General features: G+C 36.0%; 1 protein-coding gene across 3 annotated transcripts in view; it reads right to left on the reverse strand.

The window, feature by feature from the left end:
* Nucleotides 1–3,252: 3,252 nt before the first annotated feature.
* The window catches only part of LOC131043557 (F-box/LRR-repeat protein 15), a 37,964-nt gene continuing 14,787 nt past the window's right edge, over nucleotides 3,253–26,429 (reverse strand). For 2 of the 3 annotated variants that reach the window (XM_057976776.2, XM_057976777.2), the window contains exons 11-17: nucleotides 12,552–12,704; nucleotides 5,532–5,692; nucleotides 5,027–5,225; nucleotides 4,407–4,903; nucleotides 4,228–4,291; nucleotides 3,952–4,038; nucleotides 3,253–3,847 (exon numbers count right to left, since the gene is read on the reverse strand). In XM_057976776.2, coding sequence (XP_057832759.2) covers nucleotides 3,770–3,847; nucleotides 3,952–4,038; nucleotides 4,228–4,291; nucleotides 4,407–4,903; nucleotides 5,027–5,225; nucleotides 5,532–5,692; nucleotides 12,552–12,704 — 1,239 coding nt within the window. In that variant the 3' untranslated portion in view covers nucleotides 3,253–3,769. The remainder of the gene's footprint in view (nucleotides 3,848–3,951; nucleotides 4,039–4,227; nucleotides 4,292–4,406; nucleotides 4,904–5,026; nucleotides 5,226–5,531; nucleotides 5,693–12,551; nucleotides 12,705–26,429) is intronic. The other variant, XM_057976778.2, reaches the window with a different exon arrangement.

The raw sequence follows: 26,429 nt of genomic DNA on the forward strand, positions 1-26,429 counted from the left end.
AAAGAGAAAAATTCTTGAATTCTAATCAAGAGTCTCCTTGTTGCTAAACCCTATTATGTACTCTATCGTCCATACTACAATATCTAAAGCTCTTGCAACTCCCATTAATTTGTTTTGATAACGTTTAAGATACATCACCATTTATCATTGACTAAGTAACACTTCCTTAGGCTCCTATTGTTTTTGCTTCATATACTTGTATGTTCTTTACTTGTCATCTCAACATAATTTTTGAAAATTCATTTCTTTCTATGTTTTTGATTGACATCAATGCTAACTTTATTAAAAACCTTGAACATGAAACCCAAAATACCATTGAAAAATCAATGGGACTATTAATTATGGTGATTGTCATGTCCACGTATTGTACTACTTATTTTCGTTTTTATTTGTCATAATTATATGCCAGGAGTTTTGCAAATAAAGTACAAAATCTTTGAAACAATAAAAAACTTGGATTATCTTGTCCACCTATGCTTTAGCCAATGCAACTTTTAACGATTATCATTAATCTTTGAAATTCCCTACACGCCACAATCAACACTCTCCCATGAAAGAGCATTCGGTGCCCTTGATTTGTATTTTTCATTGCTTTATTTTTTACTTATGTTTTCGTTCTCTTATATTATCATTCTTTTTCTAAGATACACCTATAACCAATACAAATTATACTATCTCCAAAGGGCAAGGGGGCAAGTGGGACATCTATACAAACTATTGCTTTGCTATCACTAATGCACCTTATAGATAGGAGGGCCCATTTGCCAAGCAATTGTTTTCCTTAGAGCCTTCTCCCTAACTAAATTGATTAGAAAGTTGTTGCGGAGTCATTAGCCTACTTGGATGGGATTGAATCACCCAAAGAATCTTTTGTACACGAGAATGGAAGACCTAGCTACAATAATAAAGATGACAAAGGAGACTATCAAACCATATAGAATGCAACTCTCCATAACGGCCAGACACAAGGGACAACACTACAACCAACATTGCTAGTATCCTATTCCAACGATGGGGGAAAAGCACATGCACTTCCCTTAACCTACCAATATAGACTTGCCTTGAGAGTCGACTCACACGTCTTCCGGTGTAAGCTGTCCTATCTTTTAGTGCATCACCTTTTAATTAGATGATTGATCCTTTTCCCATTATGTGTGTCATTAGACACCTAATCACCCCATGGATAGTAGGACCCCACCATCTATTACAACTGATGCTCTCAAAGATTGCCTAGATTCACATCTACAAGAGAAACTAATTCTGCAAATACAAGTGACCTAAAAACAAAGCGTTCAACGCCACCCATAGATTGTAGGGTGCTACTATATATCACAAGGGCGAACATATTGACAATAAGGAGGTTCAGAGCAACCTCAAGTATTAAAGTGTCAATATGCATCGGCATTAATTTTGCTTAACCACCAACACTGTTGAGGCCTGGGGCAAGACTTCTACAGATTACAGTTTAAGGATTTGTCTGAGTTGTGGTTGTTCGTCTACTATAGAGCCATTATTTTCAATGTAAAGGAAGGAAAAAGCAACCTGCTTTTTTTATTAACATCAAGCCTACATGTGTGCATCGAGTCTATTCAGCTGAGTTGACTTATTGAAACAGAGCATCATATGCGGAAGAAAAAGGAAAAAAATAAACACTTCAAACACTCGGGGGCTCAGAACCCCTTCGCAAAAAATTATGTGCACATCCAAGACCCTTAAACACAATCAGCACTGCTGAGTAGAGAACCCTCTCATCACCTATCAGTAAAAGCTTGAGCTTGACCTTTTTCGTAAACACAACATACGAAGACATCCAGGACCCTAAAAACATCAAACAAGAAAACCACGTTAACTTTCTTTCATTTTCAACTTTGCTTTTTAACATTAAAAAATGCTGGAAAACTATTTAGTTTGAAGATTAAACCTATATGCAATGATTAGCAGTCCCTGATTACAAGGATTGCATTTCAACTTTCTTTTGACGTCTTTAATTGTTGTGCTTCATGAATGGATATCGTGTAAATGACAAAAACAGACATGCTTTTACCTCTAATGAATCTCTCAGTGAAAAATATGTGCACATCCAAGACCCTTAAAACCCCATCAGCACTGCCGAGCAGAGAGCCCTCTTATCACCTAAGTAAAAGGCTTGACCTATTTGGTTACCAAAACATATATGAAACATCCAGTTCCCTAAAACAATAGACAATAATAACAGGTTTAATTTCTTTAATTTTCAACCTTGCTTTGTAACCCAAAACAATGCAGGGAAACTTTTTAGTTTGAACCTATCTGGAATTATTTCAAAACTTGAGCCATTGAATCTTAAAGTCGACTGAATGCTTGAGGAGTAATTCCAGACAATGACGATTAGAATTCAGCTTAGTTTTGACCTCCCTTAACTGTTGTGTGTCGTAATCTTCATGAACAGATGCCATGAAATTTATGGCAACAATAAACGTGTTCATTTATCTGTGAATGTAATAGACCAGAAATTCAATAAACACTTGTAAATCAAGATTACGCTTATTTGAAGTGTACAAGAATATATGTGGACAGGTATTTTTTGGTAATGAAGTGTATTAGATATTCTTTTGCATAGTGAATCCTTAAACTACCCTGTCATGCATTGCAGGCTAAGTTTCTGTAAAAGCAGCATTCTAGATCAGATAATAATTACCCAAAAATGTGCATATCCAAGACCCTTCAAACATCACCAAGCCATGTCCTCAAGTGGCAAACATGAATTTATTCTCGAGCATCACACTTTTCTAGGAAATGCTTATTAATCATCACCATATGTTCTGATTATGAGAAAACTGTAACATGAAGGGTACAAGTTATCTGAAAATAAATACATGAGACAAGAAGCAACTTACTGAATAATGACAACAATCAATTCTATTTGCAGATTTTCCCCAGCATAGAGCTGAATAGAAATTTTTAGCACTATATCTTCTTAGTAATTTACAGAAAATTGTAAGCGAGAGAATTTAAACTTATAGAAGTGTAATTTCTATAAAAGAACAATAAAATACAAGACACGTTAAAAAGTCAAACCTTCAATGATCTGAGTACTGATTGAACTTGTCACATGAGATCTTCATGTTTGGCTACAAGAATGAATCTGATTTATAAGTGACCACCTACTCAATAACATATTAAAAAGGTTTAAAAGAAAAAGCAGGATGTATTACATCTTTGTAGTCAGGTACTCCAGTTATCTGGGATTTAACAGAAAGGTTGCAATGAGAATGACCAAGATATCATGACAGATACTCATATACAAACGGCAACTATACGTTCATAGATACACAAACAAAATTCCTAAATGGAATTTTTAACTCTCCATCCAAAATCTGCAACTATAACTTTTCTTTACATGGTTGGACTCACTGGCCCACATTATGTATGAATCGGGAATGCTAAACTGATTTTTCCAGAATCAACAAACTTGGAATAATATCTCTTACGTCACAAAGTAAGGGCATGCTTACAAAGCAGTTGCCCTAAGCTGTTATATAGGATATGAGACACTACACTAAGTAAACAAAGAATTAACCTCTATTAAAAACATTTCCGAATGCAAGTCTCCAGCCAAAAAGGCAGACTCAGAACAGTTAACAAATTCTGCCTACAATCCCAATGAATTTGAAAAATGCCACCATTAAAAGAATTTGGGCATTGAAAATTCAATTTTCATAAGAATTTGATCCAAACCGATAGTAGTTAAATTAGCAAATGGTTATTTAAAGCATAGCCCATGAGATAGCTATACCGACACACTGCTGAAAAGGCGTTTCAGGCCTGGAGATATCATGCGCAACTTTGAAATGCCTGTCAAAGAAATCTATTTTAAAAAGCATTGATATTAGTCTATCTGATATACAGTAATACAATTTTGAAAATTTATCTCATTAACTAATCAATAATGCTTTGCACATTACAGCTAACCTTAGGACAAAACCGAATGTCTAGTGTTTCAAGTGAATTACTGCTCCTAATAGCAGATTCCACTTCTTCTTCCTCAATTCCACATCCCTGGAAGAAAAGGAAATTGTAAACAGAGCCATAGGGATTTTCTTATTTCAAATGCAGAGAAAACTGTAAGCTGAAAATCCATTCTTTGCTAATTACATGTTGGCTCAAAGTAAAATCAGATGAGAATCCAAAGGGAACCTTGTGAAATAAGCACAGGATTGATAATAATAAAGAGTTCAAGTAACATACTTGAAGAAACAAGCTTATTAGTCGAGGGCAATCCAGCTTCAGGACCTCCAAAGCTAAGCAGTTGCTGATGCAAAGTCCACAATATGTTACTTTCAAGTCCAATGGAGACATCTCAATGTATAAACATCACAATATCATCAATTATTGCCACAAGACAAAACAAACAAAAAAAATCTGACCTTAAATTCAATGATATGAGATTGCAACAACCCAAAGCAACCTCCTTTAAATTAGCTGAGAGAGAAAGATTTAATGAAGAAAGGTGCAAACAACATGCCGATGCAGGAATCGTAACTTTCTTAATGTTTGGGCATCCCACACAATTGAGGTTCTCAAGCAAACGATCTTGGATCCTTTCATCATCCATCCAGTCAGAGGAGCTTTCAAGTTCATCCGTGCTGGTTTGTCCTGTATGCACACTGACAGCATTGTCTATGCTAGTGCAGTTATAAAGTCTGGCAGCTTCCAAACCCCAATCAAGATCATACATATTTGCACAGCCATTTAAGCTAACGTGAGTCAGATGAGGGCACCATGCAAGAAGCTTCTCTATAGCAGACTGGCAGAGACTACTGTAGGATAAATCCAACTCACGAAGACCCGGAAGTGCCTGGCCTCTATGAAGAGCATCTAATGATGTATTCATGAGATACTTACAGGCTTGTAACTTCAAAACCTGATAGACATCCAAGAGGGTAAAAATGAAATCTGGCATTTTCAATAAAAGGCATTGGATGCTTTCTTTATTTATATAATAGTATAGAATTGGCTTCACGAGAGCAAACATTTCCAACATTACCTTCAGTCGACTACAAGTCTCAAAGACGGGTTGCAGATTTGTCAAGAATGTATACGATAAATCAAGCAGACTCAAATTGGAAAGTAGTTTCAATGCCGACAGGCCCTTGGTTCCAATGGAGGGGCAAGACATCAGTATCAATAACTCAATCTTTGGACACAAAGACGTCGTAGCAAACACACAATCATCCTGAAGTTGGCTGTTAATAATAAAGCAAGTACATTGCAACAGCAGTCAAGTGATGCATATACATGACCTCAAAGAAGGAAAACAAAAATTAAATAAATTAAATAGACTACATGACTTGGATGTAATAGATGTATATGATACCAGTCTAATTCCAATTAGTGCAGTTCAAACATGACAGGAACGATCAATTGAGGCATATAACATGATCTAAAACAATGAAAATAACAATGAATAGACCACATCACTTGCATATTATGGATGTAAATGAACCACCACTAATTCCAATTAGTGCAGAACATTGAAACATTACAATTACCTGCAAAATGATGCATCAAGTGATAGCAACTGAGGACAATTTATCGATACTTGAGAAAGGACACCACATCCTTTTAGCTCCAAAACCGTCATTAATGGTGCTTCCATTTCAAGTTTGCTTAAGCGAGGACATATCCCCAAATTAAGTGAGTGAAGCCCAACCTGTAGTGCAAGCTTTTTCACAATTAGATAGCACTCACAAATGGTAAGACACAGAACTCATTACTACAAAATGATCCTCATATCTCAACAACAAACAAATTAAGCAATACATATCAACAAGAAAAAGATCCCCCAACAATACAAATTTCATGGCATCACTTTGGTGAAGCCCACTTCTTTGCAATGTATGGCAGTTGTAGTTAACCAGGATCCACAAAATTAGCTCTGTCCAGGATGCCTTTGAAGCTCAAAGCACCCTTAGCTCTGTCCAGGATGCCTTTGAAGCCCAAAGCACCCTTGAAAAGCAACAAAAGAAACATTAAGATAGCCATGTAGGAAAATAGACAAAGGATTGATGGACATGTGAATCCCAAGGACGACAAGCTCATCTTCCAAATTGGAATTGCCTTCCTCAAGTTACTAAGCCAGAGGCTGTTCACTTGGATCGCAAGAGAAGATTGGCCATGGAAGATAGGAACAAAATGGCAAAGAAAAAACAGTGCCAGAAGGTCCAAATTTGGAACAGAAGATGAAGGAAATAAAGGAAAAATTGAACAGAGTGATTGAGGTTAGTAAATGCATTATCAAGAATATTGAATAGTGCTATGGAGCTGAAGATATTGAATGAAAAACTTAAGAAAATGAGTAGGGATCCTATTTTGGCGCTGTTGATATCTTAAAGAAGTTGTAACTTGCTCCCAGGTGTGTCATGTATTTGCTTATCTGTTTGTTGTTCACTGTTTTGATGTTGCTCAGTTGTTTTCTGCTCACATTTTGTCATAATTGGATCTTATGAGCCCTGTTAAAACTAGTCATCCTTTAATCAGAAACAAGACAAAAATCCCAAAAATTGTCAAATGTAGCCTTTTAAATGTCAACATTAAAATTTTCCACATTTTTTTATCCTTGTTCTTAAATTAAACAGTAATAACATTAGATTAAGGCCCATGTAGGTTTTCCAAGATCTCATCTACAATGTGAGAGCAATCACCACAACCACTTGTGACCTCCAAAACACTCTCATGTTCAAGTTACACTTTCTCAATGCACTAAAAAAACCACAAAGGGCAGGCCTCCAATTTGAAGTCCCCATGCCAATTGCATCTGCTTTGCCCAAAGAAAACTATTCTGCCCTCAACCAAAAATTCCTAACTGCGCAAGAAACAATGAAAATATGTTTTCCAATTCACATTAATTCAATTTAAATGGTACAATGCTTTTGATCCTTCTGCTTTCCATGAATGCAAGACAATTGCATCATAGGTAAGTATCAACATTCATCATGATCGCAACACGATCCTGAGTGCACTTTAACATTACTTGTTCCTACCAATTAATAATACTTAAAAGCATTGAGGCAACTTTTTGTCAATAATCAGTGAGTTCTTGACCAAAAATTGCCTGCTACTCACAAGTCTGACCTGAAAACTTGCCAACGAACACAAAACACCAGTCCACAGCAATATACGCAAAAAATCAATTCATTTTTCACTTTCACTCTTCTAGCTCAAAACTTTTAGTTTATCTTTCAGTTTAAGTACTTAGAAAGTTATAAATTTTGTCCTTCTAGATTTGTAATGGGAAGATTATGATGCAAAAACACCTAATCTTCAAAAGTTCCAGCCCTATAGTGCTTCTAGCTGCGAGCACAATTAGCATACATTTGAAGCAATTCACACTAAGAAACACAATAAGTTGACTCAAAGGCATCTAAATGACCTTTCCTTGTGCAGTATAATCTTCATCTAGGCACCAAAAAAATGGAGAGAAGGGGCAATAACTATGCCATTAACCTTCACGACAGATTCCTATTCAAATTGGATTGTTGATGATGTGGATGAACTTGAAACCCTCTTTTCCAATGAAGAGTTCGCTGAAATTGAAAGAAAAGCAACAAAATGGGCAGCAGTTGTAGCTGCACAAGAGGAAGAGGCAAGACCAATACATCAATTGAGGCCTCATTGAATGTTGCAGCCCATGATTTGCTCAACTGAGAGTAAAGACACACTTCCTCGAGCAGAATCAATACAATCCACTTTGACGGCACCCACATGACCACTTAAAAGTTTTACATGTAGAATTAATTTGTAAATTAATAATATGGATTTTTATTTTTTGATCATAAGTGTTGTTTTCACCGCTGGTAATCTCCAATTCATTCGACAACCCTCTTAGTGCTCCCGATAGAGGAACCTAAATACCCGATCCAAGGAAATGAAGAGACATGACTTGATAATTAGGATATGACCAATCCAAGGGGTGCGTTAATCCAACAGCCCCGAAATGATAATTACTACTAAACACGTTAGTCAAAGATATAACTAAAGAGTTATTATCTGGAAACAATTTAGTGAATAGTTAGAGAAATAAGTAAAGAGATCACTGATGTAAGACAGCGACAATACAGTATTAATAATTAAGATACCAGACAGGAGAAAGATATCTCCTTCACAGAGCATACACTCACACCCACACAGAAAATACACGTACTGGTGTGGCATACGATATCCCTGAGAAACAAAATGCTTATACACAGCAATCCAACTTTCATTGAAGTCACAAAAGAGTTCACCAAGCAAGAATAATAGCCATTCGCCTATTATGAGCACACAAATCTTTCGTAGGAATATGCCAGGCCCGTGTTGGAATGAAGGCTTGCGCTAAATAACATTACGCCTGAATATGAAGCCATCACCCAACCAATAAAGGTGATGTTTGCAAGACGCCCTGCTATTTTGCAATAATTATTTGGAGTCGCCGCCCTTCCAATATGGTGATGCGTAGCCAATGGCAAGACAACAAGACCACTCTTCTTTTCCTCTACGCAACACGAGACTTTGGAGAGAGAATCAAGTAAAACAGTTCAACGAAGTTATAGAAGCAAATCCAAATATGGAGAAACGATAAATAGCAGGGAATGCTCAAGATAGTAAAGAATCACAAAATGATAGGCACAGAAAGCACATTTATTCCCTTTATTTGTGCCTGCTCTGAGACCATGTTGTTTTAATTGCTGGTAATCTCCAATTCATTCGACAACCCTCTTAGTGCTCCCGATAGAGGAACCTAAATACCCGATCAAAGGAAATGAAGAGACACGACTTGATAATTAGGATATGACCAATCCAAGGGGTGCGTTAGTCCAACAGCCCCGAAATGATAATTACTACTAAACACGTTAGTCAAGAATATAACTAAAGAGTTATTACGTAGAAGCAATTTAGTGAAGAGTTAGAGAAATAAGTAAGGAGTTTGCTGATGTAAGACAGCGATAATTCAGCATTAATAATTAAGATAGTAGACAGGAGAAAGATATCTCCTGCTGCTATAACATCAACAATAAGACACTATGATGTGTAATTAACTTCTTTTTTAATCTATGAATGAATGAAAAACTACTTGTCAGTTCTCTGAAAATCAGTTTTATGAATATATTTTAACATTATTTTGTAAATATGTCTTCTTAATGTACAGAAATTTTGCCCAGGTTTGAGTTTTTGCCATGCCAGTATTATGTCTACTTTTTAACATTATTTTGTAAAAATGTGTTTTCTTAATGTTCAGAAATGTTGCCCGGCTTTGAGCTTTTGCCATGCTTTTGCCCAATCACCAAATCGGAGTTGAATTTGGGCCTACTGAGCTTTTTCAAATCACAATTTTTTAATCTATGGTAAAGAGACAATTTACAATCTATACAATTCAACACACAATTCCATAAATGAATTCAATGCAAGATAGGCAAGTGGTTAAGAAGCCCATTCTGCTATATACTGACAAGTATTAGTTGGGTGCATATGCTTTGTAAGTCACACATAGGTAGTGTTAAATAAATGTGTGGTTGCATTTACTTCGTAAATCATCCCACTAGTTACTCAGAATAATATTATGTCCCACATGCATGGGATGGTAATAGTGATCTTTACTATAAAAGCAAATATCTTCTCAAGGATATCTCAGCAAACCAAATGACAAAGATATTTTCAATTTCTCAGGACAATATCGTCAAATTCAGTAATCCAAAAAATGCATAAAAATTAGAAAAGACAAAAAATTGATGTTTTTTAATTTTTATATTTAAAGGTATACTCATTGAATATAGAGTGAAACAAAGAAATTAAAGGAGAGGTACATCATTAATTTTGAAATATAATTTTCCTCATTAAATGGCTTGAGGCTTACTCATGTTACTTTGTGCCTGAGCGACACAAACAATGGGCCTGATAGATACCTCTGAGTAGTGGTATAAAACCACTTATCATAGTGCTTAAAAATGACCCTCTACGAAGCCCTCTATGGTACTCCCCCACCTTCCTTGGGTACTTTTATTCTAGGGCCTTCCACGTTTTTCCAAGGTTATAGCAATTCACAATACTCTGGCCAACTGTGAGGATATTTCCTAGCTCTTTAAGGCCAATCTAGTAGTGGCACAAAATCACATGAAAATTGGTCCTTGAATTTTATTTTTGCATCTCTAGCCCTACAACACATTGGTGAGGTGGCATAAAAGTTAGCACTCCCACCCTCTTATAAGCTCCATGCAATTTTTCATGTCTCTTGCCTCAAGAAAGTGATTGGGTTTACCACTTGAATTCCAACAAAGCTACCATTACATTGGATTTTTTAGAACCTGAGGCTACACTAGACAAGTGCATCAAGCACCTTCACAATCCGTTCTATTGATGAGACTTTAGTCCAACAGAAGTGCCTGAAACCTGAAGATAGCATGTGGGAGCCTGTCAACATTCTCTCCAAGTTTCCTCAACTCCAGTTTTAAAATAAAGCTTTTCCAAGGAGGAGGCAATGCTATAATCTCCATTTTGCTATATAGTTTCTAGTATTAGTTAGTTTCATATGCTTTTTAAGTCATCCCACTAATTAGTTAGCATAAAGTATTTGCCCCACATGCATGAGATGGTAGTAGTTGTCTTTAACAAGACTATATTGTAATGACTTCCCAAGTGGAAGTCATCCCACTAATTAGTTAGCATATTGTATTTGCCCCACATGCATGAGATGGTAGTAGTTGTCTTTACCATGACTATATTGTAATGACTTCCCAAGTGGAAGTCATCTTGGAAGATTTGTGATTGGAGTGTACACTTTAGTTGGAGGTTGCCCACTTGAAGTAGTACTAAGAAGATATAAAAACATTATGTTTCTCTTATTTCTGCACACTTGTGTGTAGTTTTATTTGCCCCCCTTGAAGCAGCACTGAGAAGATATAAAAACATTATATTCTCTTACTTCTGGTGTTCTATTTTATTTAACTTGTAGATTCATTAGTCAAGCACATCCACACCTAATGCGAATTAAACTCTTGTCAATTTATACTAGCCATCAAATCCAGACACAGAGACAACATACACATTACTTATTAATGTTAATGGACCATGTCACAAGTCCATAAGATCTAAGGAGTAGATTGCAATAATTCCAAATATTTATTATTAAGCCAAGGTCTTATTATTATTTTTCATTTCTAACATTACCAAATCCCACCAAATCTGGCCCTGCATAGTTTTCTGATGTTCAATATAGTTCCAATCTGACCTGGATATTTTTTACTTTTTTGCCTAAAAATTATAATTTTCTTCCACTACAAACCCACTCCCCTTGTTATGTAACTAGGGATATGATATTACAAGGTATTTAGATGAATGGAGATGCCAACATGTGGCACACATCCCTTAAGTTAGTATATTGGATCATGTAAATAATTTGTGTAATTAATTATATCAGGAGTTGAGTAGGCCTTCATTAGGATTTACCTCCATTGTATTATTAGGAGGAGGTATATTCAAATGATGGTGATTATCATTGTAAGATATGTGTTAAGTCTGATATCGTATTTGGGATCTCTTGGAGATATAGCGTGGAGTGGCTTCTTTATATCAGGAGTTGAGTAGGCCTTCATTAGGATTTACCTCCATTGTATTATTAGGAGGTATATTCAAATGATGGTGATTATCATTGTAAGATATGTGTGAAGTCTGATATCGTATTTGGGATCTCTTGGAGATATAGCATGGAGTGGCTTCTTCCTTAAGGAATATTGTATGTTGTTACCCTACCCCAAGTGTTTGCTATCATTGTATTATTAGGAGGATGTATATTTAAAGGAAGGTGATTATCATTGTAAGATATGTGTGAAGTATGATATTGCATGGAGTGGCTTCTTCCATAAGGAGTATTGTATGGCATTACCCTACCTCAAGCGTTTGATCTATTTCTGTATATATTGGATATTAGGGCATCTTGGCCCACAAACATCTCTTGTATTGTGTGAGATATATATTCTGCAATACTAAACATATTATTTTCATTATTATGTGTGGATTTTATCACCCCTACCAACTTACACTACTCAGCCCAACAATCAAAACTTTGTGAGAATATATGTTTACATAATATTTTTGCATAGTAATTATATACATAAATATCAATATTTATTTTGCTGAATCAACTTTTCGTTTTTTGAATTCACATTATTACTTCTTCCATTTTACCATATGAATCTAGATTCCATAACAAAGACCTCTACAGCAACTTACATCACGATGTTAGTTGATTGTGCCTTTGAGAAGGGAACGAATCAAGTACAGATTCAGTGCCCTGATGCTACAAACTACATCTGCAAGTCTGTGTACTGACACTATGATATTTCAATATTCTTAAAATAACAGATTTAAACAATGGCCTTGATAAGCAAACAACTACTTCCATATTAGCTATATAAATTTATGCCTTATGAAATGCTACAATCTAGATTCTCAATACCACAAAGAGGTAATAGAATGTCACACTCCATCAACACAGAAAAATCAAAGCTTACAAAACTATAGGATCCAGGAAAACTTACAGGACGAAGCAATGCTTCCTGAAGATGATCACACCCATCTAAAACAACTTGCTGTAGATTTGGGCATGCCAGTTCAAGGTTAGTCATTGCACGGCAGCCAACGAGAGATAGTGTATTCAATGACGTACTGTTGAGCTGCACTTCTGTCAAAGACTGCAAAAGAACACATCATACAGTAAATATTCATACTCATGCTTCATTGCAAGGAAGAGTGACATGATACAGCAATAGTCAAGCAAATAATAATAACATATATAATGACGATCCTAATTTCAACTGTACAAAAAAACACGACATCATTTGAAGCTTTTGATCTTGTGAGGCAAATGCTTTGGTATATCCATAGATCAGTGACCTAGAGTACAAAGATTGCTATTTTGTTTGTTTATTATAAGAAAATAAATAAATAGATCTTCGGTTATGATTAATACAAACCTTACAAATATTAAACATTGAGTTCTGCACTTGGAAAGTAAGACAGCAACAACATAGCCATGATGAAATACACGAAAAAAATGTGTTTCTAAATAACCATCTACTGAATTGGAAAACATAAGCCATATTTCACTTAGAGAAGATTTGACCTGTTAAAAACTCTATATTTGACAGAAAATTTACCATCATGTGGAATACCTTGATGCCAATAAACATTACAATGCAAAAATAAATAAAGAACAGTACTGGACTTATTCAGAAAATTATATGGTAATAATTTAAGTAGCCTACTATTGCCAGTATTTCAGTGACCTAGAGTACAAACATTGCTATTTTGTTTGTTTATTATAAGAAAATAAATAAATAAATCTTCAGTTATGGTTAATACCATAGTAGCAAAAACCATTTGGGGAAAAAATTGGCAAACCAAAAGTATAAGATTTTCTGAAAAATTCGGGGAAAAATCAACAGAAAAACGGATTTAAAAATAAAATAAAATAAAAAACTCGTAGAAAAACTTGTAGGGTCGATTCAATATTTTAGAAACCTTATCAAATCATATTCCACAATTGCAATGCTTTATATCATAGCAACAAAAATCATTTGGGGAAAAAAATCGGCAAACCAAAAGTACAAGATTTTTTGAAAAAGTGGGTGAAAATTTGGATTTTAAAAAATCATAAAAAAATTGTAAAAAAATAGAGACAAACTACTTTTTTTAAAACTTAAAGGGCATTTCTATTGCATAGAGATATATAGAGTAAATAAAGTAGAGTTTAACCCATGACTGTTAAAAAATAGATTTTTGTTGTTTATATTCATATTGCTGATTACATAGGCAAATATTCATTTGACTTTTTAAAAGGGCAGTCACCAAATGGTTGTCTAAGTGTGAGATCAAAGATTAGCTAAATTTATGAAGTAGCTAAGATCAAAATTTATTAGACAAATATCCAGATATTGTTAGGAATTTAGTAAAAGTGGAAGCCATTTTGAAGTGATCCAAGACTTTCATTGTGATTGAGGCAAGGAGTTTTCTAGGGGTAGTTCAATATTTGAGAAAGCTTATCAAATCATATTCCATAGTTGCGATGCTTTATATTCCCTGATGGCAATTGGTGAGTCTTTTATATGGGGTAGAAATCAACAAAAGGCATTTGTTTAGCTGAAGTAAACGATTAGCAAGCCACTGGTTTTGGCAATAACTAACTTGCAACTACTATTTTAGGTAGAGACGAATTTTAATGATTGCATGTTAGAGGATCTTTAATTACACCTATGTAATCTTGTTGTTGTCATTCAGATTTATTTCGTGGAGCACTTTGGATATATTGCTCACATAATGAATTGTATGTCTTTGTTTGAGCAAAAATTAACTATATCAATTATAAATTAAATATCATATATCTATATCTATATAGATTATATAAGTCTTCAGACGTTTAGTGTTGTGGTAGAAACACTCCATTGGTGAGGCAGCCACCAAGGTTCAAACCCCTACTGGGCCATTGAGCTCACGGGCTTTCTACCTTTGTTGGGTCGCTGAGCTTGTGGGCTTGAACAAGTGAAGTGTGGGGAATGATAAACCTCTCAAAAATGGACAAAATAACTAAGTTACTGATTCGGATACAAGTACGGGTACGAGTAAGGATTTGACAAAAAAAAAAAAAAAGATCCTTGGGTACGAGTACGGCCGTATATATATATATATATATATGAAATATACAATGTGACTTTACATACATAAATGATAAATGATAAATTATAAATCCATAATTGCCAATGCCAATAAATATTCATATATCGCAAATGTAATCAGTAATAACTAAAGTCTAATATCATATTCATAATTTGCAAAAAAGATAATATTCAAGTTTCAAGTTTCAACTGATTCAAGTTTCAAAATGTCAAAAATGTCATGACACAATAAAAATTCAAATTACAAGCCATCTATAGGATTTAAACTCCATATTCATCCTCATCTGAAGCATCCAACCCAAGCCCAAGCTCATCAAGTGGTTCAAATTCAACTTCAATTTCACCACTATCGAATGGAATGCCACTCCCACTAGCCATGTCTCTCTCAAGTTCCATAGCTGCCTCGTCTATAGAGACTTGGGCAAGTTGCGCAACTGTAGCATCAAAATCAGCACACTCAGGGGCTAGATCCCAATTCCTTGTGGCACCCACACTATATTCGAGGTCCTTATGTGACAACAAACGAAGGTTGGACTGTACGTAGACCAAATCCTCGGCTCTCTTTGCACCCAAATGATTACATTTGACTGAGTGGATGAAGGAGTATGTACTCCAATCCTACTCAGCTGAAGAAGAACTTGCAACCTGTTAAAAGTTAAAACATAATTAGAAATTTATGAATTATAAAATAAAAATATGATAGCATCAAATGGAATTGAAAAACTATTAAAAATAAAAAATAAAAAGATACATACTTGGGAGAGAAGTTTAATTGCAAGAGGCTGCAAGTAAACGGAGCCTTGACCATGTACATACCACCACTCATCAGCATCCATCCCATATCTAGCATTGAGAGCTACAACATCATGATTTTTTGTGGATACAAACTGGCCAAACTCCCTCAAGACAACATTTCTTGTCTCCACATCTTGATGTATCTTTTTAAAGGCAGCCCTATAGCCACGAGCAACCTCTGCGTCTCTATATGGTGGCACCCTCGGTGTTGCAAACATCTCTGCACTATTAAATTTTGGCATCAAAGCAAATGCTAAGAGATGTAAGGGGATGTTCATCTTGTTCCAATGGTCAACAATAATATTATGCACAACTTTGAAAAATGTTTTTGTTGGATAATTTACTTTCCTTTTTATTACTTCTCTTATTTTCTCCACCATGCAAATCCATGCCATCATAAATCTCACCCAAACATGGGCGATAAATATCAGCATACCCAATCATGCTCATGATGGGCTCAATGAAATTCAAAACATATTCCACATTATTCCACCATTTCTCATTGAGGATCAATGCTCTTACTTTTAGAGCTCGTTCTGTGTGGACCTTCTTCCATACACTCCACAATCCGTTGATGACCATAGAACTCAAGGCCTCTCGCATGTTAACAAGTCGTCTTAAGACGAGCTTGTGAGATGCCAATCGTGGTTTTGGCATGAAAGGATGTGAACCAGCTGGTCTTGTGGAGCCAATACTACTATAAGGCCCCGTAGTCTTCGAGCTTGACTGGACAAGACGATGATCAGTCTTTGCTTTGCCACTTCTCCTATCAGCTTCCTCTTGTTCTCTAATATATTCCAAAACTAGAGCTTTTGACAGCCCTTTGCCATCTGATCCCTTACAAAATTTTATTCCACATCCGAGGATGAAGCAAAGGTGACCTTTCACTCGATAGTATGAGCTGGTATACTCAGTGCCACAATGGTTACACTGCCAAATAAAACCCCCACCACCAGACATTGCCTTGATCATTCTTGTATAATGCCACTGTGGTGAATCTTGATCAATTTTAAAGGGGTTATTTTCAGTTCGGACCTGAGCAATTGAACTAGAGCTTGCACTTGCACTTCCAGTTCCAGCCATTATGTATGATTATATGAATAATGCACCTTAAATAAAAAGAGAACACACAACATTATTAAAAAAAATTGAAAAAATTTCAGAATTATAACCCCATCCTATGCATACAAAGTGTAAAAAAATATACAAGGCTGCTTTAAAAAAAATTGAAATTTGAAAAAAACTTGAAAATATTCTTGAAAACTTGAAAAAAATTCAGATTCATTCACCTTTGATGGCTAAATCTTCCTTCTCCAATGATTCCTACGCCTTTGATGCATGTCTCACACCTTCATAGTCTTCACCTTCGAAGAAAAATGCAAAAACTAAGAAACTTGGCTGTAGAGAAAAAATCTTCAAAAATGCAAATGAAATGAGTTGAATGAATGTTTTGATGCATTTCATGCATCATAAGGGGCGAAATTAGGGTTTAGATGTTAAAAAAATATTTTAAAAGGTGTTTTTTTATTATTTTTTGGTCTTTTATGACCCATGGGCCCCCTTATAGGAAACCCATGGGGCTTGGTTCTCCCGGGTTCTCCCTGGGTTCCACCTGGGCAAGAACCCGGCTTGGACCAGGACCCGAACCCAGCCCTTTTAGACAAGAACCGGTATCGTAGACATTTTCTACAAACTCTACAAAATAGTTGCCCATAACAAGCTACCACCAATATCCGAGCTATGCAAAACAGGATAAGAAGAGTTAATAAATTGGTAATTGGTATGACCATGTGAAAAGGTCCAGATGATTATAATAAAGATGACATTTGGCATTAAGCATATCATTTCACCAAGAAATGATATAAGTGCCAAATCAACCTGGATTAGTTGCAATGAGTTAAGGAAGAGGTGGAAAGTTGCTAGCAATTTAAGGATATGTGAACCATTTTCAATGGGATGGAATGTGAGCTACTTTAATGACTCTTTTGATTCCTTATGTGTTATACCATAGAACCAATGACATTTTCTGCTTCTGCTAACATGCTGCAACCATGATTGGTCTATATTGCCTTAAGTTCTTCTACATGATTTGCCATTTGGTGTATCCAACAAACGTGTAAAGTATTGGCACAAAAGTTCTACAATAAAAGACAAGTTGCTGATCAAGTTAAGCTAGAAGATTGAGCTCAAAGGCAATACCTCCAACCTTTTTAGGGAATAACATTGATCATACTAAACATGATGCATATGCTATAAAAGCCTTTCTTTAAATAAATAAATACAAACATTACTGCTAACCTTGAGGATGTGCATCACTCTATACTAATCAAGCTGCTACTAGCACTTTTAGCATTGTGGTTTTGCAATGGCTTACACCTACTCGTGTATGTGTTGAACGTGCTCAATAAATTTGGCAGCTTTATCAACTTCCTTTAGAGTCAGAAGATCAAAAATGGTACCTTAAACCTTTTTAGGGAATAATATAAGGTCACAATAAACATGATGCATACTGCCAATAAAAATAATTTTGAGTCTTTCTTTTAGCAAATAAATCACTACTTTACTGCTAACTTTGTGGATGTGCAGCGTTCAATACTAATTAGTAAATTATGGCACTACTTGTACTTTTAGCATTAGGTTTTAGCTTGAATATAATGTTGTATGTTTTGGATGTGCTTAATAAATCTAGCAGCTTTGTAAACTTCCTTTAGAGTTAAAAGAGTTGTTATTAACTTATTGTAAATAGCTGCATATGATAGGCTACATCAATAGATGATACTAGATGTAAACCCAGGCAAACCTAGAAAGAGTTGTGTTGGGTAGAGTTGTGTGAGCTCTATTGTGGCTTTGTTTGATAAGAAAAATTTTCATCCCAAGTGAGATGCTTCTTTGAAGTGTACATTTTGAGCTAATGTACTCCTATTCACCACTTATGTATGTCAATTAGAATAAGTATGGAGTGAGATTATCTATGTCAATTTTGTATCCATCATTGACCAAAGTACTTTCTAAAAATTGTTCACTACTCTTGCATATATTGGATACAATGGTCAAACTTGATGGTAACCTAAAGTGAGCCATTACATTTTGAAAATACAATTAAGTTGTTTTTGGAGTTAAGGTAGTGTTTTTCCATAGCTCAAGAAGGATCATCTTTGAGAAACAATGCACTAGTTTACTCACATATTTATTGCTAAGCCTACTAAGAAGTAAGAGGTAAACCTAAATTTGAAAATCCATAAAAATTTGTTAGGATAAGATGACATTAACCTTGCAATCCTAAGCCATTCATATGTCTCCACGTTCCTGTTGATTTAGGTGTTCTCGATTAACCACGGGCAATGATTTGCCCTCCCAACCATAGACAATACCCAATTGTCTCCCCCGAGCACTTCTCTTCATGATTCAGCCTGTTGTATGTAATCACACTGTTGTGTGTTCACCTACAAAAAATGATTGTAGAGAGGGAACCAATCTTGTTTATACCCATATGTGAGCGACTCTCCACCAATGGGTCGACTCTATTCAAACCCACATGTCTTTCCCCAAGGGTGGCGGACTTTCCAAGTTGGCCCACTTAATAATAATATACTTTGTTAACAAAGTGATTATATTAAACAGCCCATACATATTTGATCGTAGTCGGCTAAGGATTACAACCAAAGCTACAATAACATCAACACTCCCTCTTAGCTAGGGAGGAATCCTTCTCGATATCTTAGTCACGTAGTGACATCCACCATGGCTACTCCTAGAGGGTGGGTCCATCATGGCTACTCCCATGAATGGAAATACAAATGAACACAACCACCATGGCTACTCCCAGAGGGTGGGTCCATCATGGATACTCCCATGAATGGAAATGCAAATGAACACAAGTGCCCATCACGGAATCCTTAACGTGATGTCGTCATCCCATCATGACGTTCACCATGGCTACTCTCAGAGGGTGAATAAACACAAGTGCTAAGTCACAGAGTCTCTCACATGACATCCACCATGCCTACTCTCAGAGGGTGGAAACAAGGGCTTTCACCTCAAACTTCACCCACAGAAGACTGCATTACCATCGTGGCTACTCCCAAAGAGTGGATCCACCATGGCTACTCCCAGAGGATGGAAACAAGGGTTTTCACCTCAAACTTCTCTCATAGAGAAGAATGCATTATCAAGGGCTTGCACCTCAAAGTCTCAAACTTCTCCCTCACAGAGAAGAATGCATTAACAAAGGTTTGCACCTCAAACTTCTCTCACACAAAGAAGAATGCATTAAGAAGGGCTTGCACCTCAAACTTCTCTCACAAAAAAGAGAATGCATTAAGGTACATCTCAAGAAATCAATGATGTTGGGACTCCCTCTGAAGCTCTAAGTACTACCTCCTGACCTTCTCATCCAAGGTTGCCTCTATAGGTTTGTCAAACTCCCTCTGAATGTTAATTCCTCCTCTTCGAAGAAACTGATTGTAATGGCAATTTGTAGAGGTTCTCCCTCTTCAAGAGATGTCTCCAGTTATGTGCCACCAACTTAGTCCCAAGGCAGCAGGCTATGTCTCCATTCTTCAGCCTGTGTGACTTACTCACAAGTGTAAATGTTATTCAATTCTCAATTCAAGATGCAAGTTATATTCTAGTTTATCTTCTCTTTTAACTATGTATTATCTATTTAATATGATAAATCTGATTATCTTCTTTTATATTGCAGGTGAGAGGAGCATTTATTGATTTTGATGTCTTTCTCACAAATTTCATTTGATATATATATGAAAGCAGGGAGTATCAAGCAATGCCTTGACCGGTCATGTCTTTTAGACATGATCGATCAAGACATTACTTGATCGCACTCTTTGACTATCGTAGCATTTACCAAACGGTGTGTACTTAACAAATCACCCGATACTTAATCGGCGTGACTATCATATGCAAGACAACTGATATTAATCGGTATGTATTAGTTAAGCCCGATAATCAGCAGTGTTCACTGTTTAATATATCAACCGATATTAATCGGTGATCATAGTTTAATATATATCAACCGATATTAATCGGTGATCACAGTTTAATATATATCGACCGATATTAATCGGTGATCACAGTTTAATATATCAACCGATAATAATCGGTAGCCACAGTTAATATAATAACCAATATTAATCGGATTGCATACGTTTATGATGTAAACCGATAACAATCGGTATTTTGTGCTATGAGCATTGATCGAACTTTACAAGTATGATTGAACATATACAAATGAAGAGTGATCATCAAATGAAGGAACAATAGCTTGAAGTTTTTCATCATAGTTTATCGATAAGATAGATGATTGAATGAGAGACTTCATTTATCTCTCATTCAATCATTTATCTTACCGATGCTATCATGCATTAACACTCCCTCTTAGCTAGGTAAGATAAATGGAAAACAACATATCAAACATCACAATTCAAATGATGGTTAGTATTCTTTACACAATCTGACTCTTCAAAAAATCATATCACCTAATCACATGACATGAAATATCACCTAAACAGGTGATACAAATGTTCATCACATCAATCTTGTGATGACAGGATATCACCTAAGCACGTGATATCAGTATTGAGTAAACATGCAATACTTAAGGATAAACATATGAGGATGATTAAATTCTCATCTTATCCAAGTTGTGGTATGTGCACTAACATCTTATACAAATGTTTTACCACAACATAGTCATGGCACATCCATGACATACCAGAGATCCAACATGATAACTGGTTTGAACATCATAAGATCATCACCTTATAATGTCTACATACAAGTGTTCATCATCTTGAGAGATCGTCACCTCTTAGATATGAACCCAAGGGATAAAATCCAAAATGTCCTATCATGACAAAGAAGTTTACACAATAAACATCTTATTGATATGTAAACACAGATTACAAAGCAAATTACCTTTCTATCATACCTAAACCTTTTCTGAAGTGATCAACCTTCACTCTGGAAAGAGGTTTGGTCAGAATATCTGCAATTTGATCTCCTGTACAAACATATTCTAATTGGATCACATTCCTGTCTACCATATCTCGCACATCGTGGTATGGAATCTCAATATGCTTGGATCTGTCATGGAACACTGGATTTACTGAAAGTTTTATGCAGCTCTGATTGTCACAATGTATGATAGTAGGTTTCATAGGCTCTCCAAACAATCCCACAAGCAACTTCCTAAGCCATACTGCGTCTCGGGCAGCCATGGAAGCTGCAATGTATTCGGCTTCGGTGGAACTCTGAGCCACAAAAGACTGTTTTCTGTTGATCCCAGATATCATGGCTGAGCCTAAACTGAAGCAACACCCTGAAGTGCTTTTCCTGTCAGTCACACTTCCAGCCCAATCTGAGTCTGTAAATCCGTGTGGGTCTAGATCAACTTTCTCATATTTGAGACCAAGGTTTAGAGTACCCTGTAAGTATCTCATAATGTGTTTTACTGCAATCAGGTGGATCTCCTTAGGCTCACACATAAACTGACTCAATGCATTAACTGCATAACATATATTTGGTCTTGTATTTACAAGATACATCAGAGACCCAATCATTTGCCTATATAGAGTAGGATCTGATGGTTGTGATTCTGCTACTGCTTCCTTAAGTTTATGAAGGTTTGTTTCCATTGGAGACGTCATGGGTTTGCAGTTTAGCATTCCAAATCTCTTCAAAATGTCCAAGGTATATTTACCTTGGTTTAGTATAATGCCATCAGTATTCTACCATACTTCCAACCCTAGAAAGTAATGAAGGAGTCTCAAGTCCTTCACATCAAATTCTTTAGCAAGGTCTTTCTTACACTGATCTATGAGGTGATCTTTTCCTATGATTAACAAATCATCAACATATAAAATTAATATTAGCATATCACCTCTGTTTTGCTTATAGTAGAGATTAGGATCTGCATCATTCTTGAAGAAACCTAATTTTGAGAGATAGGTATCAATTCTTTCATACCAGGCCCTGGGAGCCTGTTTAAGCCCATAGAGAGCTTTCTTGAGTCTACACACATGTGACTCTGCATCATGAATCTCAAACCCTTCAAGTTGCTCTAGGTATACTTCTTCTGAGATCTCACCATTAAGGAATGTTGTCTTAACATCCATCTGATGAACTTTCCATCCCTTTGATGCTGCAATGGCTAAGACTGCTCTTACTGAAGTGTATCGAGCTACAGGTGCAAATGTTTCCTCATAATCAATTCCTTCTTTTTGAGAAAACCCTCTGGCTACAAATCTAGCCTTATGTTTCTCAATGCTGCCATCTGCAGCGTGTTTGATTTTGAAGAGCCATTTGGAGGTGACAACAGATTTCCCAGTCGGCCTAGAAACAATTTCCCAAACATCATTTTTCATAATGGATTGGTATTCTTCAGACATGGCATTCTTCCATACTTGATGTTTAAGTGCATCTGATACATTAATAGGTTCTGCTCTTGAGAGATTATTCAGGAGAGCGACGTAGTTGGTCAGTTTGTTAGGCCTTTTGCTTTCTCTGAAAGTCCCTAAAGGGGCAGCATACTTTTGAGCTTCTTCTACAATTTTGGTGGCCCATAGTGGTCTTGTCTTGAAATTTTCTCTAGGTGGGTTTTGAGTTTCATTTTCATTTTCCTCAAGACTCTCCCTCTGAAGCTCAAGAGCAAGGTTTTCATCTATGCTAGGGGTAGGGATATAGACTTCAGGTTCTAGTGAACTTTGGGGGCTCTTTTGAAGGCTAAGTCTTCTTCAAAGATCACATCCCTACTTAGTTCAATATTCTTTTGATCAAGTACATAGATCCTGTAGGCCTTGGAGGTTTCGCTATATCCTACAAGTATTCCCCTTTTTCCAAAAGGCTCTAATTTTAATCTTTTCTCCTTAGGTACATGAATATAGACAGGGCGTCCAAATATCCTAAGGTGGTTGATATTTGGTTTTGATTTAGTAAAGACTTCCTTAGGAGTTTTATCTTCAAGATGGGAGTGAGGACATATGTTTTGAATATATACAGCAGTGCTAGTTGCTTCTGCCCAAAGATTGACATTTAGATTCTGATCAAGAATCATAGCTTTGGCAACTTCTACGATTGTCCTATTTTTCCTCTCAGCTACCCCATTTTGTTGAGGATTAAAAGGTATCGTTAACTCCCTCTTAATCCCTGAATTTTTACAAAAATCTTTAAAATAAATCTGATGTGTATTCCCCCCCATTATCAGTTCTTAGGGTTTTAATTTTATTTCCTGAGTAGTTTTATGTTAGTGATTTGAATTCTTTAAACCTATTGAGGATCTCTTCTGATTCTTTACATTCAGAAAGTAGATCCAAGTTTTCCTAGACTAGTCATCAACAAATATTACATAATACAAAAATCCCCCTAAAGAAGGTACAGACATAGGCCCACATACATCAGAAAGAACTAACTCTAAAATTTTACTTGTTTTCCTAGTACTATTTTGAAAAGCGCCCTTAGTATTTTTACCTAGGGCACATCCTTTGCATGCCCCTGAATGATATTGCTTTAACTTAGGTAGGCTTGTGACAAGGTTTCCCATTGATGATAAAGCTCTAAAATTTAGGTGACCTAGTTTTCTATGCCAGACTTCATTAGCATCTGTAGTTTCATGGATTAGGGCTAAGTTGGGCTATGTGCACAACTCATACAAGTAGCCTTGTCTTTGACCAATGGTTTTAGCTTTCTTGATGGATGAACTCTTTGGCCAAGCCAACACTCTGTTGTCCATGAAGGTCACTCTGTATCCATTATCCTCTAGTGCTGATATGGAGACTAGGTTTCTCTTGATCCCTAGGACATATAGTACTCCTTTAAGTTGTAATGATACACCTGACTTTAGTTTGATGGTGCAGGTTCCAACTCCTCTGACTAGATGTGTGGAGTCATCTCTGATAGTCACTTCCTCATCATTCTCCTCTATCATGGAGTCTAGCACTTCTTTGAATCCTGTAATGTGTCTGGATGAGCCACTGTCAATCACCTAGGAGTTAACTTTGTTTGATGCTTGGTTTGTAAGTGCTGAATAGAGTACATACTTCTCGGAGTCATCTTCCCTTTTAGATTTTCCTATTTTTGCAAATGTGGCTTGTTGTTTGGCTCTTTCTGGACATTTGGCAACATAATGCCCAAATTTGTCACATCTGTAACATTGAATCTGTGAAAAGTCCTTCTTGAAGGTGTTCTTGCCATGACGACCTTTCCTCTTCCTAAATTGTTTCTGCTTGCTTTCTTGTTTGAGTTTGTATTTAGAACTTGAAGATCTTCATCTATATTCTTTTGCTTGATTCCTTTCTTATTTAACCTAGATTTTTCTTGGAGACGGTCTGGCTTTAGCCTATCGAATTTTGGAAATTCGTCCCTTGCACTAATGCCTTGGACGAATGTTTCCCATATACTAGGCAACCCATCTAGAACAATGAGTGTTAATTCTTTGCTTTGGATCTCATATCCAAGAGTTGCTAGTTCATCCCTTAGGGCTGATATTCGCATGAAGTAGGCATTGACTGATTCTCCTTTGATCATGGCTATGTGATTTATTTCTCTTTTTAAAGCCAAGGTTCTACTAGCATTGGATATCACAAATGCATCTTCAAGTGCTTTGAACATGTTGTAGGCAGTTTCATGTTTCCTTATGATGGGCATAATATTATTTCTCACCCCATCAACTATGATTTTGATGGCCTTTTCATTTCCCTCTCTCAAAGTTGTTTTGTCAGGTTCAGTCTCAGGTTTTGCAGTTTCAGTTTTTACAAATGATTCGACTTTATTTTCTTTTAGAATCATCTGAATCCTGAACTTCCATGCTGGGAAGTCATCACCTCCTCCGAGTCTACCTTCAAATCTGATAGCGCTAGCCATTAGAAGAAATGTGATGTTAAATATATGCTTGTTTTGAATTTTCCACAAAATTGAACAGCCTCAAGTTCGATTTAACTATAGCTCTGATACCATGTAAATGTTATTCAATTCTCAATTCAAGATGCAAGTTATATTCTAGTTTATCTTCTCGTTTAACTATGTATCATCTATTTAATATGATAAATTTGATTATCTTCTTTTATATTGCAGGTGAGAGGAGCATTTATTGATTTCGATGTCTTTCTCACAAATGTCATTTGATATATATATGAAAGCATGGAGGATCAAGCAATGCCTTGACCGGTCATGTCTTTTAGACATGATCGATCAAGACATTACTTGATCGCACCCTTTGACTAAAGTAGCATTTACCAAACGGTGTGTACTTAACAAATCACCCGATGCTTAATCAGCGTGACTATCATATGCAAGATAACCGATATTAATCGGACCGATATTAATCGGACCGATATTAATTGGTATGTATTAGTTAAGCTCGATAATCAGTAGTATTCACCGTTTAATATATCAATTGATATTAATCTGTAATCATAGTTTAATATATATCAACCGATATTAATTGGTGATCACAGTTTAATATATATCGATCGATATTAATCGGTGATCACAGTTTAATATATCAACCGATAATAATCGGTAACCACAGTTAATATAATAACCGATATTAATTGGAATGCATACGTTTATAATGTAAACCGATACCAACCGGTATTCTGTGCTATGAGCATTGATCTAACTTTACAAGTATGATTGAACATATACAAATGAAGAGTGATCATCAAATGAAGGAACAATGGCTTGAAGTTTTTCATCATAATTTATCGATAGGATAAATGATTGAATGAGAGACTTCATTCATCTCTCATTCAATCATTTATCTTACCGATGCTATCATGCATTAACAACAAGATGCATCAAGCTCTTTCTCCCTTGAATGTGATCTCTCATCATCCTTTTGCTCCTCGATCCATCATAGAAGCATTTTAGAGAGAGATTACTAATAGTTCATAGAATTTAAACTATCCTGAGGAGAGATACCAATGTTATTGCATG

Source organism: Cryptomeria japonica, chromosome 2 (assembly GCF_030272615.1).
Source record: "Cryptomeria japonica chromosome 2, Sugi_1.0, whole genome shotgun sequence".
Taxonomy (NCBI): Eukaryota; Viridiplantae; Streptophyta; class Pinopsida; order Cupressales; family Cupressaceae; genus Cryptomeria; species Cryptomeria japonica.